The 12,675-nt window shown below is 42.0% G+C and overlaps 1 protein-coding gene across 1 annotated transcript in view; it reads right to left on the bottom strand.

Annotated features, from left to right (window-relative positions):
- The window catches only part of LOC138954389 (uncharacterized), a 32,604-nt gene that overhangs the window by 7,113 nt on the left and 12,816 nt on the right, over nucleotides 1-12,675 (bottom strand). The window contains exons 12-24 of the mRNA XM_070326256.1: nucleotides 10,720-10,816; nucleotides 10,110-10,236; nucleotides 9,751-9,910; nucleotides 9,382-9,459; nucleotides 7,915-8,001; nucleotides 7,485-7,533; nucleotides 6,734-6,811; nucleotides 6,049-6,150; nucleotides 4,859-4,942; nucleotides 1,823-1,951; nucleotides 1,118-1,329; nucleotides 800-928; nucleotides 328-437 (exon numbers count right to left, since the gene is read on the bottom strand). Of these exons, the coding sequence (XP_070182357.1) occupies nucleotides 328-437; nucleotides 800-928; nucleotides 1,118-1,329; nucleotides 1,823-1,951; nucleotides 4,859-4,942; nucleotides 6,049-6,150; nucleotides 6,734-6,811; nucleotides 7,485-7,533; nucleotides 7,915-8,001; nucleotides 9,382-9,459; nucleotides 9,751-9,910; nucleotides 10,110-10,236; nucleotides 10,720-10,816 (1,442 nt within the window). The remainder of the gene's footprint in view (nucleotides 1-327; nucleotides 438-799; nucleotides 929-1,117; nucleotides 1,330-1,822; nucleotides 1,952-4,858; nucleotides 4,943-6,048; nucleotides 6,151-6,733; nucleotides 6,812-7,484; nucleotides 7,534-7,914; nucleotides 8,002-9,381; nucleotides 9,460-9,750; nucleotides 9,911-10,109; nucleotides 10,237-10,719; nucleotides 10,817-12,675) is intronic.

The following is a 12,675-nucleotide window of genomic DNA, read 5'->3' as shown; positions in this document are numbered from 1 at the left end:
AATGTGACCAAAATAAGGTAGTGAACCACTAAAAGTGACCATATCTCATGGTAGAAAGAGCCAATAAGCACCATTGTACTTCCTATGTCTTGAATTAACAGCTTTGTGTTGCATGACCTTGGATGACCTTGACCTTGGGTCAAGGTCACATGTATTTTGGTAGGAAAAATGTGTAAAGCATGTGAGTCGTATGGGCTTTGCCCTTCTTGTTTCAATATCTACACTGTAACCTCCCTCTATCTCGGGACTTCCTCTTCTTCCTGATTTGAAGTTTTGATGGTGAGAAAAGTAAAAGAGTACTGCAGGTGAAAGAAAGGTAAAGGTCACCTTGACAATGACTGATGACCTGTGCCCATCGCTTGTTGCCTTGGAGATTACGCTGGTGACCCACAATCAGCAGGTGGTGCCGACCTCGTGTCAAGGCCACATTCATACGTCTGCACATCACACATTCAAAATGCAGAATAAAATTCCATATAATAAAGAATTCATTAAAAAATTAAAATAAACTGCAGAATGTATTATAATTAAATCAAAATAAGCATAGTTCAAGGTAAAACTAACTCTAAAATAAATTTCAAAATGAAATATCAAAGATCTGTGGCTCCCTTTGACGGTCCACAAGAAGAAATGAGAAAGAGTCTGACTTGAAAAAGAAGTTTGAATAGCTTTCAACTGTGATTTTTTTTGTAAGCAAAAAAAAGACTGAATGGTCATCAACTGTAGAGTTATGTTTAAAGCAGAAGAGAGAGAAGCAAAACATCCACTGAGAAGAGAGAAAAGACAACTATTCACTGACTTGTCGCTGTCGATGAATCCCAGACTGCCGGTACGCACAGTAGACAGAATCATCACGTCTCTCTCCCCGCCCTGAAAGGCGTCCACTGTCGACACCTGGACACCGCTCAGTTCACGCTGTGTGTCACACCTGAATGACAACACACACAACAGAATCATAACGTCAAGCTCCCCGCCAACTTGGAAATGTACATGCTTATGTGTGTGAGTGTATATACCAAATAATCTTTTCAGTATTTACCCGTAGTTCCTGAGAATATCTATGATGCGGCATGCCTGAGCCTTGTAGTGTGTATGTGTGTGTGTGTGTGTTATGTACCCATAGTTCCTGAGTATGTCTATGATGCGGCGTGCCTGTGCCTTGTACAGCGTGATGACGCCCACACTGTGGGCCTGCAGTCCCCGTGCCATCACCACCGCCAGCAGCAACGACACAAACTGCGCCTCCGCCTCATTCACATAACTCCCGCTCCAGTCCGTCTGCTCTTGGCCGGTGGACACGTCGTAGAAACACATCGTGGGGAACACATCCTGCAATCATTTAGTGAAAAGGTAATTTGAAACATCGGTTTGAAGACTGTATTCGTCAAGTTGTAAAAGGGCAATTTGTACATTACATTTTTAATTCATGAATCTACACTGTCCCCAACAAACTGTGAGCTAATTACTCCACATCAACAGAATTGTCCAGATATCTGTCCGAACAGTACCACCCTTAGACCAGCCAATAGTGTCCCTTCAAAGCAGTTGTCCTTTCTGAGGGATTCTTTGGCTAAGGTAACAGTCCGCATGGCAACATATAGCGTTATCTCAACTGAGGTAGTCTCTCATCTAAGTGGCCTCACATGGTAGGTACCACTATATTTACAAGACCTTCTGTAAATGTCCCAAAGTGATTGTATTTCAGGAAGGGGAAGCAGCCAACCAGAACGGGGGTGGGTGGGGGTTGTCGTGGGTGTGCTATATTTACAGGATCTATAAATATCCCAAAGTGATTATATCTCAGGAAGGGGAAGCAACCCACCAGAATGGGTGCCCTGTCAAGAGCGGTCACTCCGTCCCTCAGCTGGCTGTGGTAGAAGAGAGAGTTAGACACAGCGCTGATCACCGGGTGGCACCGGTACTGCGTCCTCAGCATCACCGGGTCGTGGCCCTTCAACAACAATACCTGTCACTTAGTATACCTCTCACACACATAAAGGTCAATGTTTGGATTGAGCCATGCCCCGTCAGAGGCAGACTAAAACTTATCTAGGTGTCTGGCCAAGACTACATTGTATTTTTGACCAAAAGATGGGCGGGGATGTAGCTCAGTCGGTAGCGCGCTGGATTTCTATCCAGTTGGCTGCTGTCAGCGTGAGTTCGTCCCCACGTTCGGCGAGAGATTTATTTCTCAGAGTCAACTTTGTGTGCAGACTCTCCTCGGTGTCCGAACACCCCCGTGTGTACACGCAAGCACAAGACCAAGTATGCACGAAAAAGATCCCGTAATCCATGTCAGAGTTCGGTGGGTTATAGAAACACAAAAATACCCAGCATGCTTCCTCCGAAAACGGCGTATGGCTGCCTAAATGGCGGGGTAAAAAACGGTCATACATGTAAAATTCCACTTGTGCAAAAAACACGAGTGTACGTGGGAGTTTCAGCCCACGAACGCAGAAGAAGAAGAAGAATGACCAAAAGATGACATTTGACACAGATCACAGCCTCGTAGAACAATGACTAGTCAGATCTGTGACAATAATGATTACCGCAATCCTTGCATAAATAGTCATCTTGTTTTTGTCAACTTGTGATCATTTTAAGGTAAATGCTGAATAAGGGCCAAGGTTATAACTCTAAAGATACAGGGTGAAAGCTTTGCAGTGTCTGCAGCTCACCATGTTGATGAGTCTGTCAAACAAGGTTATAACTCTAAAGATACAGGGTGAAAGCTTTGCAGTGTCTGCAGCTCACCATGTTGATGAGTCTGTCAAACAAGGTTATAACTCTAAAGATACAGGGTGAAAGCGTTACAGTGTCTGCAGCTCACCATGTTGATGAGTCTGTCACACTTTCTTTCTTTATTTGGTGTTTAACGTCGTTTTCAACCACGAAGGTTATATCGCGACGAGGGAAAGGGGGGAGATGGGATAGGGGAAAGGGGGGAGATGGGATAGAGCCACTTGTTAAGTGTTTCTTGTTCACAAAAGCACTAATAAAAAAATTGCTCCAGGGGCTTGCAACGTAGTACAATATATGACCTTACTGGGAGAATGCAAGTTTCCAGTACAAAGGACTAAACATTTCTTACATACTGCTTGACTAAAATCTTTACAAACATTGACTATATTCTATGCGAGAACCATTTAACAAGGGTAAAAGGAGAAACAGAATCCGTTAGTCGCCTCTTACGACATGCGGGGTGCAGAGAAATAAGGATGTGGAAAAGAAGACTTTTGGTAAGTGAAATAAAGGTGATGGATCCAGTCAGGTAGAAATAAGACAAGAAAAGAATTGGAAAACTGCAGGGAATAGTAGGGATTGTTTTCTTGGAAGGAAATACAGTCGAACTCGCTTAAGACGAATCACTGGGGATCGGAAAAAAAGTTCGTCTTAACCAAAATTCGTATTAAGAAAATTGATTGATTTTTTTTTTTTTTTTTTTTATTTTTTTTTTAAAGTCTTGTACATTTTATGGTGTTTCAATTTGTTTCTTTCGCAACTTTCATGCTGCTTCACGTTTAGACAATAAAGTGACATATTCAGTTACATGTTCATGTGTGTCTCATGTTGAGTGATGATTGTTGAGTTTGAGTGAGAGTGAGCACACAGATGTAACGAGATGTTTCATCCAGTTGTTACGTTTTTGGTCACACACACGCACACACTGACACTGTCCACATTCGCGGTGTTCCTATCATTTGTCCGGAATCACTTACCTTGGCGACAGGTAGCAAACCTTGGCCAATTTAGTTTTTTTTGTTTTTGTTGCAACATGATGTTCAAATCCAAATCGAAAGCACTGACTGACTGATAAACTATCGCGAACCGGCGAACGCAAACGTTGAGAGTGTGGTTTCCCTTGTCCAAGGGAAACCACTCTGGCATCTATATTTTTTGGCAATGGCTTCTTCTTCTTCTTCTAAACATTGATGTTTCGTTTTTGGTATTCGCGAAGGAAATAAACGTCAGTCAGTCATTCATGTTCAGTGTCTGAGCTATCAATCACTTTGATTCTAAATTGTTTTGTGAGTACAGTGTAATCAGTTTAACTTTATTCAGTGATCGGTTGAGCAATGGTTCAAGCAGTCGACGCAAGGGAAGACTTTGACACATGTATTCAAACTTCTCAAATTCCCATGATATGTCGATCTCGGGACGAGTTTAAAGATTTCGTCATAAGCGTGAGTAAATTACAGACATTATGCATGCTTGGGAATCCAAAAAGTGCTCGTTATAAGCATAAATTCGTTATAAAGAATTCGTTTTAAGCATTTTTTTTAAGCATGAAGAAAGAGGTATTCAGTTGGGAACTTAAAACTAATACGTTATAAGTCAAAATTCGTAACTAGCGTGTTCGTTTTAAGTGGGTTCGACTGTATAGGTGAAAGGACTGGTAAGGCAGAAATAAGACAAAAGAAGAGAAGTAAAGGGGTGGGGTAGCTCTGTTTAAACGCTCCCGCCGCGTGAAGGCGACCCCATGGGAGCAGTCTGTCACACAAGGTTATAACTCTAAAGATACAGGGTGAAAGCTTTGCAGTGTCTGCAGCTCACCATGTTGATGAGTCTGTCAAACAAGGTTATAACTCTAAAGATACAGGGTGAAAGCTTTGCTGTGTCTGCAGCTCACCATGTTGATGAGTCTGTCAAACAAGGTTATAACTCTAAAGATACAGGGTGAAAGCTTTGCAGTGTCTGCAGCTCACCATGTTGATGAGTCTGTCAAACAAGGTTATAACTCTAAAGATACAGGGTGAAAGCTTTGCAGTGTCTGCAGCTCACCATGTTGATGAGTCTGTCAAACAAGGTTATAACTCTAAAGATACAGGGTGAAAGCGTTACAGTGTCTGCAGCTCACCATGTTGATGAGTCTGTCAAACAAGGTCTGCTCCAGGCCCGCCCTGTGAGCTGCCGAGGAACCCTGAAGTGTGGGGTCCAGTTGCTGCAAACAGGCATGGGAATTGAACATTGTAAAAAAGGCTGAAAATTTATAACTGAAGACGCGAAGCGTGAAATCGACGGCGCAAAGCGCCTTGCCTTACTAGGGGGGTCCGGGGGCAAGCCCCCCCCCGGAAAATTTTTTTTCTCCAAAGAACCCAGATGGTGCATTCTGTTGTTAGAATCGGAGTTTTTAGTACCAATTTTAGCTTTATTGAAGAAAAAAATATTTACATGTATTATATGGTTTAAATTTGTTAAAAAAATTGATCTGTTGAGACAAACAGGAAAATGTAACTTGTAACACAATCTGTGCAATCTGGTTTACTTTCAAACATAAAAGTTCAAGTAACTGAGGCGGGCAATAGCAGTGCGTGAACAAAGTGCGGAAAGTTTTCGCGGGGTTTTGCGCAAAGGCAAAAGTAACCGGCGCTTTTTTTGTGTGCCTCCCCCCTTTATTTTTTTGGCGGAACAAAAAATAAAACATTTAGTCATAACTTGACTAAATGTAAAAACAATCGGCGGAAATCCGCCGTTCGGCGGACAATTCCCATGTCTGTGCAACGTCGACACGTCATATCACATCATGTCCAACACACACTCACACACACAAACAGATCACATCACACACAGAAGCTAGCATGGCCGGGCCACCTGTTTTAACTGTGCCTCTGATGATAGGTATATGACAATGTTTACATCTAGCAACCACCCCAAGATCCCCGCTGGTCAGCTTTAGGTGTTTCTGCATGGACCTCAACATCCAAAATGTTTTCTCAACATCAGGCATAGCACAGATCCTGTGTAAGGTACAGCCCATTTCTAAACTCTCTTGTTCCGCCGATGATTATGAAATCCTATACAAGTCTGAACGGAGACCTATACTAAACAAATTTGTTCCGACTACAGTGGAACCCCCTTTTAAGACCCCCTCCAATTCAAGACTACTTTCTTTTTAAGACCCTGCTTTCAGAGATTATTTTGTTCATAACCTCTGCTCATTTACCAGATTTTTGGAGGTCTTAAAAGGGGGGTTCCACTGAAATAAAAATTGTGCAGTGTGTGAATAAAATTTAGATGTAAATAGCAGGTAGCGTCAGTGTGACCCACCTTGGGGTCGCCCACCAGCACCAGTTTGTCACAGGCAAAGCGAGCGATGGGCAGCAGGGAGGCCGGCTCTGTCATCTGACTGCACTCGTCCAGCACCACAAACTGTAACACACACGTCAATCTTAAACAAATGAGGCACAGCGCTGTTTAGAGCGTTTACTTCCGTTTGTTTATCAGATCTGTCCAACACACACAGTGCCACAAACACACCACCACACACACAAACGCACTGTCAGAAACACACATGCATTATTCACACACACACACACACACACACACACACACATGCATATGCATGCACATACACACACACAAAGTTGAAAATCTTACTGTAAAGCTTTACTGCTAAATCTCAGTCACTGCCAAATTTTCCATTTTCAGAGAAATTGCAAAAAATGTTTTACAAATGAATGCAAAAAGTCTATTTCAACAAATGTTAACTGCATGCAAGTATGTCCATAGATGGCACACCAGACCTCATGTATCAGACTCATTAAACTCAGAAGAAAAGATGTCTTTTATGCCCACTGATGATAGTGCATGCACACACGTGCACACTCACTTGACTGTTCATTGTAAAACAAATACATGTATATAACAAAAACAACAGGGAACTGCATGTTGTCGAAACAGATAGCTGTTAGCTATTACAGTTCTAGACAGGGGAGACAACTCAAGCACTCACAGGGAACTGCATGTTGTGGAGGCAGTGAAACGTGCAAGCTGCACAGGTCACCCCCACCACCCGCACCGCTCCCAGATGCTGCACACACACACACACCACTCTGACTCACTTCGTGGCCACATTCACACAATATCACCTCAAAGTTCACCGTTACAGGCTATAGACACTGCTTGGCGTAGACCAACAAGCCTTTCTTGTCTTGTTCAAAAACACAAATGCAGCTGTTCTCAACACAACAGTGCTGATGTGCACGAGAAACTTACCAACTGGGTGGTAGCCAGCTGCGATGTCAGATTGGTTGAAACCACAACCTTCATATCAACCAATCCGATCCAAGGGCTGGCTCCCATCCGGTTAGAACATTTCTTGTGCCCTTCAGCCCTGGTCTTCAACATTTTACGTTCTTTTTCATGATCATGTTTCTGAATTCTATGACAATGATTCACAACGACAGATGTTCACAAGTTTCTTGCTTAAGTCAGCCACGTCAATGTTCAGAGGAGTTTGATAATATTGACATTATTATTTTTTTTATCAACATGTCATAGGATATAAAACAATGTTTTAATGGATGAACAGTTTCAGGAGAAAAGATCAACTGTTAATACAACATCTGAGACATCAAAAGTAACAGTAACAATTTTGTAATGTCCATGTAGAAAACAGCAGGAAGATTGAAAGTAAAAAGGGTAGTGGTGAGAGAACAAAAGGCTGAAATCAGTGCATACTTTCCCCCTGTACAGATACTGACCTTTCTGTTCTCCCCCAGTCGGTGTCTCTCAATGCTCTTCCTCACACAGCTGTAACATGACACCAGTGTCATTATCCACGTCTCCAGCACCACCATTTAAAACATTATTCTCATCACACTCAAACTGTGAGGGGTATGTAAGCTCAATTACGCATATATATAGAAAGATAAAAAAAAATCAGTCAGAAGCACGCTGTCTTTGAATGGAAAAGAAATTGTTTTATTGTGACTGATGGGGAGTGTGTAAGTCTGCACATGTGTGTCTGTGTTGTGTGTGTGTGTGTGTGTGTGTGTGTGTGTGTGTGTGGTGTGGGTGGTGTGTGTGTGTGTGTGTGTGTATGTGCATGCGCATGTGTGTGTGTGTATGTGCTTGTGAATGTGAACATGAGTATGTTTTGAAGATGGAAATGAGTTTTGCAGAAAGACTGACTGTTTCTCGGCGGGAGTGATGTCCTGACTTTTCAGCATCTCCTGCAGATCTTTCAGCTCCTGACTCTCGCTGCCACCCGCATGGACACTGCAACACAACATTACATGCTGCATAAAACACTAAATCCTGACAGAGTTCACTTTGAATGAAAATGACCACAGGCACCAATCTTGTCTGTCTCTCTCTCTCTGTCACACACACAAACACATATATACATGCACGCATACACACACACTAAAGAGCAAGTAAGTGTGCATGTGAGTTTATCTTTAGGGCAGTATAGACTTGGCAATTCGAAGAAAATTGCCAAAACACATGCACACACGCATGCACGCACGCTCCACACACACAGGACTATTACCTGTAGGACAGTACAGGCTTAGCGATCTTGACGCTGCACACACACACACACACACACACAGGCATGCACGCACACACACACACACCACACACACAGGCACGCATGCACACTCCACACACACATATACCAGGCATGGGAATTAAAAATTGTAAAAAAGGCGGAAAATTTATAACTGAAGACGCGAAGCGTCAAGTCGACGGCGCGAAGCGCCTAGCCTTACTAGGGGGGTCCGGGGGCATGCCCCCCCGGAAAAAAATTTTCTCCAAAGAACCCAGATGGTGCAATCTGGTGTCATCTGAGCTCCAAGTTTGCCATTAAATTCAGTTTTTAGAATCAGAGTTTTTAGTACAAAAATGTACCAATTTTTGCTCTTTTGAAGAAAAAAAAATAATACATGTATTATATATGGTTTAAATTTGTAAAAAAATTGATCTGTTGAGACAAACAGGAAAATGTAACTTGTAACACAATCTGTGCAATCTGGTTTACTTTCAAACATAAAAGTGACGGGCGCTGTGGCGGGGTGGTAAGACGTCGGCCTCTTAATCGGAAGGTCGAGGGTTCGAATCCCGGCCGCGGCCGCCTGGTGGGTTAAGTGTGAAGATTTTTCCGATCTCCCAGGTCAACTTATGTGCAGACCTGCTAGTGGCTTATCCCCCTTCGTGTGTACACGCAAGCACAAGACCAAGTGCGCACGGAAAAGATCCTGTAATCCATGTCAGAGTTCGGTGGGTTATAGAAACACGAAAATATCCAGCATGCTTCCTCCGAAAACGGCGTATGGCTGCCTAAATGGCGGGGTAAAAACGGTCATGCACGTAAATTTCCACTCGTGCAAAAACACGACTGTACAAAGAAGAAGAAGAAGAAACATAAAAGTTCAATAACTGAGGCGGGCGGTAGCAGTGCGTGAACAAAGTACGGAAAGTTTTCGCGGGCTTTTGCGCAAAGGCCAAAGTAACCGGTGCTTTTTTTTTGTGTGCCTCCCCCCTTTATTTTTTCGGCGGACACTTTTGCATTTTCGGCGGAACAAAAAAAAAATTCGGCGGAAATCCGCCATTCGGCGGACAATTCCCATGCCTGATATACACAGGACTGACTATTACCTGTAGGGCAGTACAGGCTTGGCAATCTTCTTCACGCTGCCAACACGCACAAAGTCCTCAAACCCCAGCTCCAGCAACCTGTGGGACAGTCAGCAAGCAATCGTGACAGTAGCTACATAAACTGTACACTACAGTATTCAGGTAGGTAACTTTACAGATGTTAAAAACAAAAAATCTGCAAAAGCAAATTCATAAAATCGGGCAAGTCTTTGGGTTGAGAATGAGGGTTGAAGTCTGTATAGCTTGTGAAGGCCTGTTTCCACCAAGAGTTTCTCTGTGGAGCTCAAGTCACTGTGCTCATTGCAAAAGTACAGAAAATTATTAAAGCAATGAAGTAATGAAAATGCAAAAAGAAGCATATCGTCTCACCCCAGCAGCACCCTGTCAACAGCCACGTTGGTGGTAGACGACAAGAGTAGTTTCCATGGAAACGGAACGCCAGGACAGTAGGTGTCGTTACGCTGGAACACCTCCACCAGGAACAGGATCAGGACCGACAACAGGAAACTTTTACCTGCCCCAAACACACCTGTACACACAACACAGGTAAACCTGTTACCTTGTTCTTTTTTTTATTTTTATTTACCTAATATATATATGCATTTTTTTAAAAATAAAAATAAATTTCGGGGGAGGGTGCGTTGTTAACAGGTGGGGAAGCATCCTTCTCCATAGGTCTTTTTCCTTCAATCAAATTCTTAACCTGTTTATCCATTCGACCAGCTCACCGTGTATCAGCAGCAGGGAGGATGCAGGGTCAGCGTCCTTGTTCATCATGTCGGCAGCCTGGCGCAGTGCCGAGGCCTGGTCGGTGTTCAGGCCGTACCGAGTGATGAAGTCTGTCGCCAGTTCATGCTGAAACAAGAATCAAAAGTCAATTCTGCTCCCCCGAAAGTGGAGTATGGCTACCTGAATGGCGGGGTAAAAACGGTCATATACGTACAAATCCACTCGTGCAAAAACATGAGTGAACGTGGGAGTTTTAGCCCATAAACGAAGAAGAAGAAGAAGCAGTCAATTCTGCAGCAAGAAATAGCTACTTCAAGTAAGAGTCAAAAGTCTGTTCTGCAGCAACAAATTGCTAGTTAAAGTAAGAGTCAAAAGTCAGTTCTGCAGCAACAAATTGCTAGTTTTCAGATAGCATTGGTTTCAAAGGAGGAGACAAAAAGGATCAAGTCATGGTATTGGTCGCCTCTACTTCTTTTTGTTCTTCATGTTCACCCCTCCAAGACAAGTAAGTATGGAATGCAATACTCTCCCCCACAAGGTGACCATGAGAGTGAAAAGACCATAGACACAGCAACAAAAAGAATAAAAGAAAAGGAGAGCCACACTTACCACGAAGTGAGCAGGGATGTGAAGCTTGCTGGAGTTGTGTGTGACGGAGGGAGCCTTGAAGCCTCTGCCAGGTCTGCTTGCTGTACTGCTGCTGGGTCTGACAAACACACAGCATGAATATGGCAGTTACTGGAGAAGACTAAGCAAGAGCCCCCTCTCCACCCATATGCTCACACATAAACAGTGTCTCTTTTAGTTACATGAATATGGCAGAGTTACTGGAAAAAAAAGTAGGCAAATGCTCACTTCCAACCCTCTCAACAACAACAAACAAGTCGCGTAAGGCGAAAATACAATATTTAGTCAAGTAGCTATCGAACTCACAGAATGAAACTGAACGCAATGCCATTTTTCAGCAGGACCGTATACTCGTAGCATCGTCACTCCACCGCCCGTGGTAAAGCAGTGCACGTGGAATTGACAAGAAGAGCGGGGTATTCGTTGCGCTGAGAAGGATAGCACGCTTTTCTGTACCTCTCTTCGTTTTAACTTTCTGAGCGTGTTTTTAATCCAAACATATCATATCTATATATTTTTGGAATCAGGAACCGACAAGGAATAAGATGAAAGTGTTTTTAAATTGATTTCGAAAAAAAAAATTTGATAATAATTTTTATATATTTAATTTTCAGAGCTTGTTTTTAATCCGAATATAACATATTTATATGTTTTTGGAATCAGCAAATGATGGAGAATAAGATAAACGTAAATTTGGATCGTTTTATAAATTTTTATTTTTTTTTACAATTTTCAGATTTTTAATGACCAAAGTCATTAATTAATTTTTAAGCCACCACGCTGAAATGCAATACCGAACCCCGGGCTTCGTCGAAGATTACTTGACCAAAATTTCAACCAATTTGGTTGAAAAATGAGGGCGTGACAGTGCCGCCTCAACTTTCACGAAAAGCCGGATATGACGTCATCAAAGACATTTATCAAAAAAATGAAAAAAACGTTCGGGGATTTCATACCCAGGAACTCTCATGTCAAATTTCATAAAGATCGGTCCAGTAGTTTAGTCTGAATCGCTCTACACACACACACAGACACACACACAGACACACGCACATACACCACGACCCTCGTTTCGATCCCCCCTCGATGTTAAGGGGGGACAGGGTAGGCAAGCACTTTTTATTTTTATTTTGGAAACAGCTTGCTGCTTGTTTGATTTTTGCAAGCAGAATAACCTAATTAAGGGAAACCATTTTAAATTTTGAGTGAAAAGCAATTTTTGGGGGTTTTATTCACCAAAATGTGAGAAAAACGTTATAAAATGTGCTTTTTTTAAAATGTTGCAGTTTGTGAACCAGTGCATGTTTTGATCCAATTTTTCTTCTTTGCAGCAATATGTGTGTGTTTAATAATTCTGTGTATCGAAAAGCATTTCTAAGCAATATATTATTTTAATTTAGCATTTTCAGTTACCGGTTCAGTTTTGATAAGAAAAATACATGAAATCCTAACTGTCAGACTCATAAAAACCCAACCAATGCACTGAACTCTTATTCCATACACAGAACTGATGCTGTACAACTCATAAACAACATATACAAAAACTGAACAAATCCATCAAGCCTTTCAAAAGTTGCAACATTTTAATTGTAGCGTTTTGTCTGAAAATTACATTCAGAGAAAACAGCATTTTAAAGATTTGAACCAGTACATAAAAAAACCAGTAGCACAGTGCACCCTGAATTCATATGTTTTTATCAGAATGACCACTTTACTATGTAGGGAAAAGGATTTGACAATCAAATTATCAGGATTTTTTTTATATACATCATATGAAAACAGCCATCTTTGTTTGTACCGATATGAAAACATGAATCAGAACCAAACTGTCAGACTCATAAAAACCCAACCAATGCACTTAACTCTTATTCCATACACAAAACTGACGCTTTACAAATCATAAACAACATAAACAAAAATGAAACAAATCCATCAAGC

This window comes from Littorina saxatilis, linkage group LG2 (assembly GCF_037325665.1).
Source record: "Littorina saxatilis isolate snail1 linkage group LG2, US_GU_Lsax_2.0, whole genome shotgun sequence".
Taxonomy (NCBI): Eukaryota; Metazoa; Mollusca; class Gastropoda; order Littorinimorpha; family Littorinidae; genus Littorina; species Littorina saxatilis.
The sequence above is the reverse complement of the archived record's forward strand: the minus strand, read 5'-3'. Positions and strand labels throughout refer to the sequence as shown.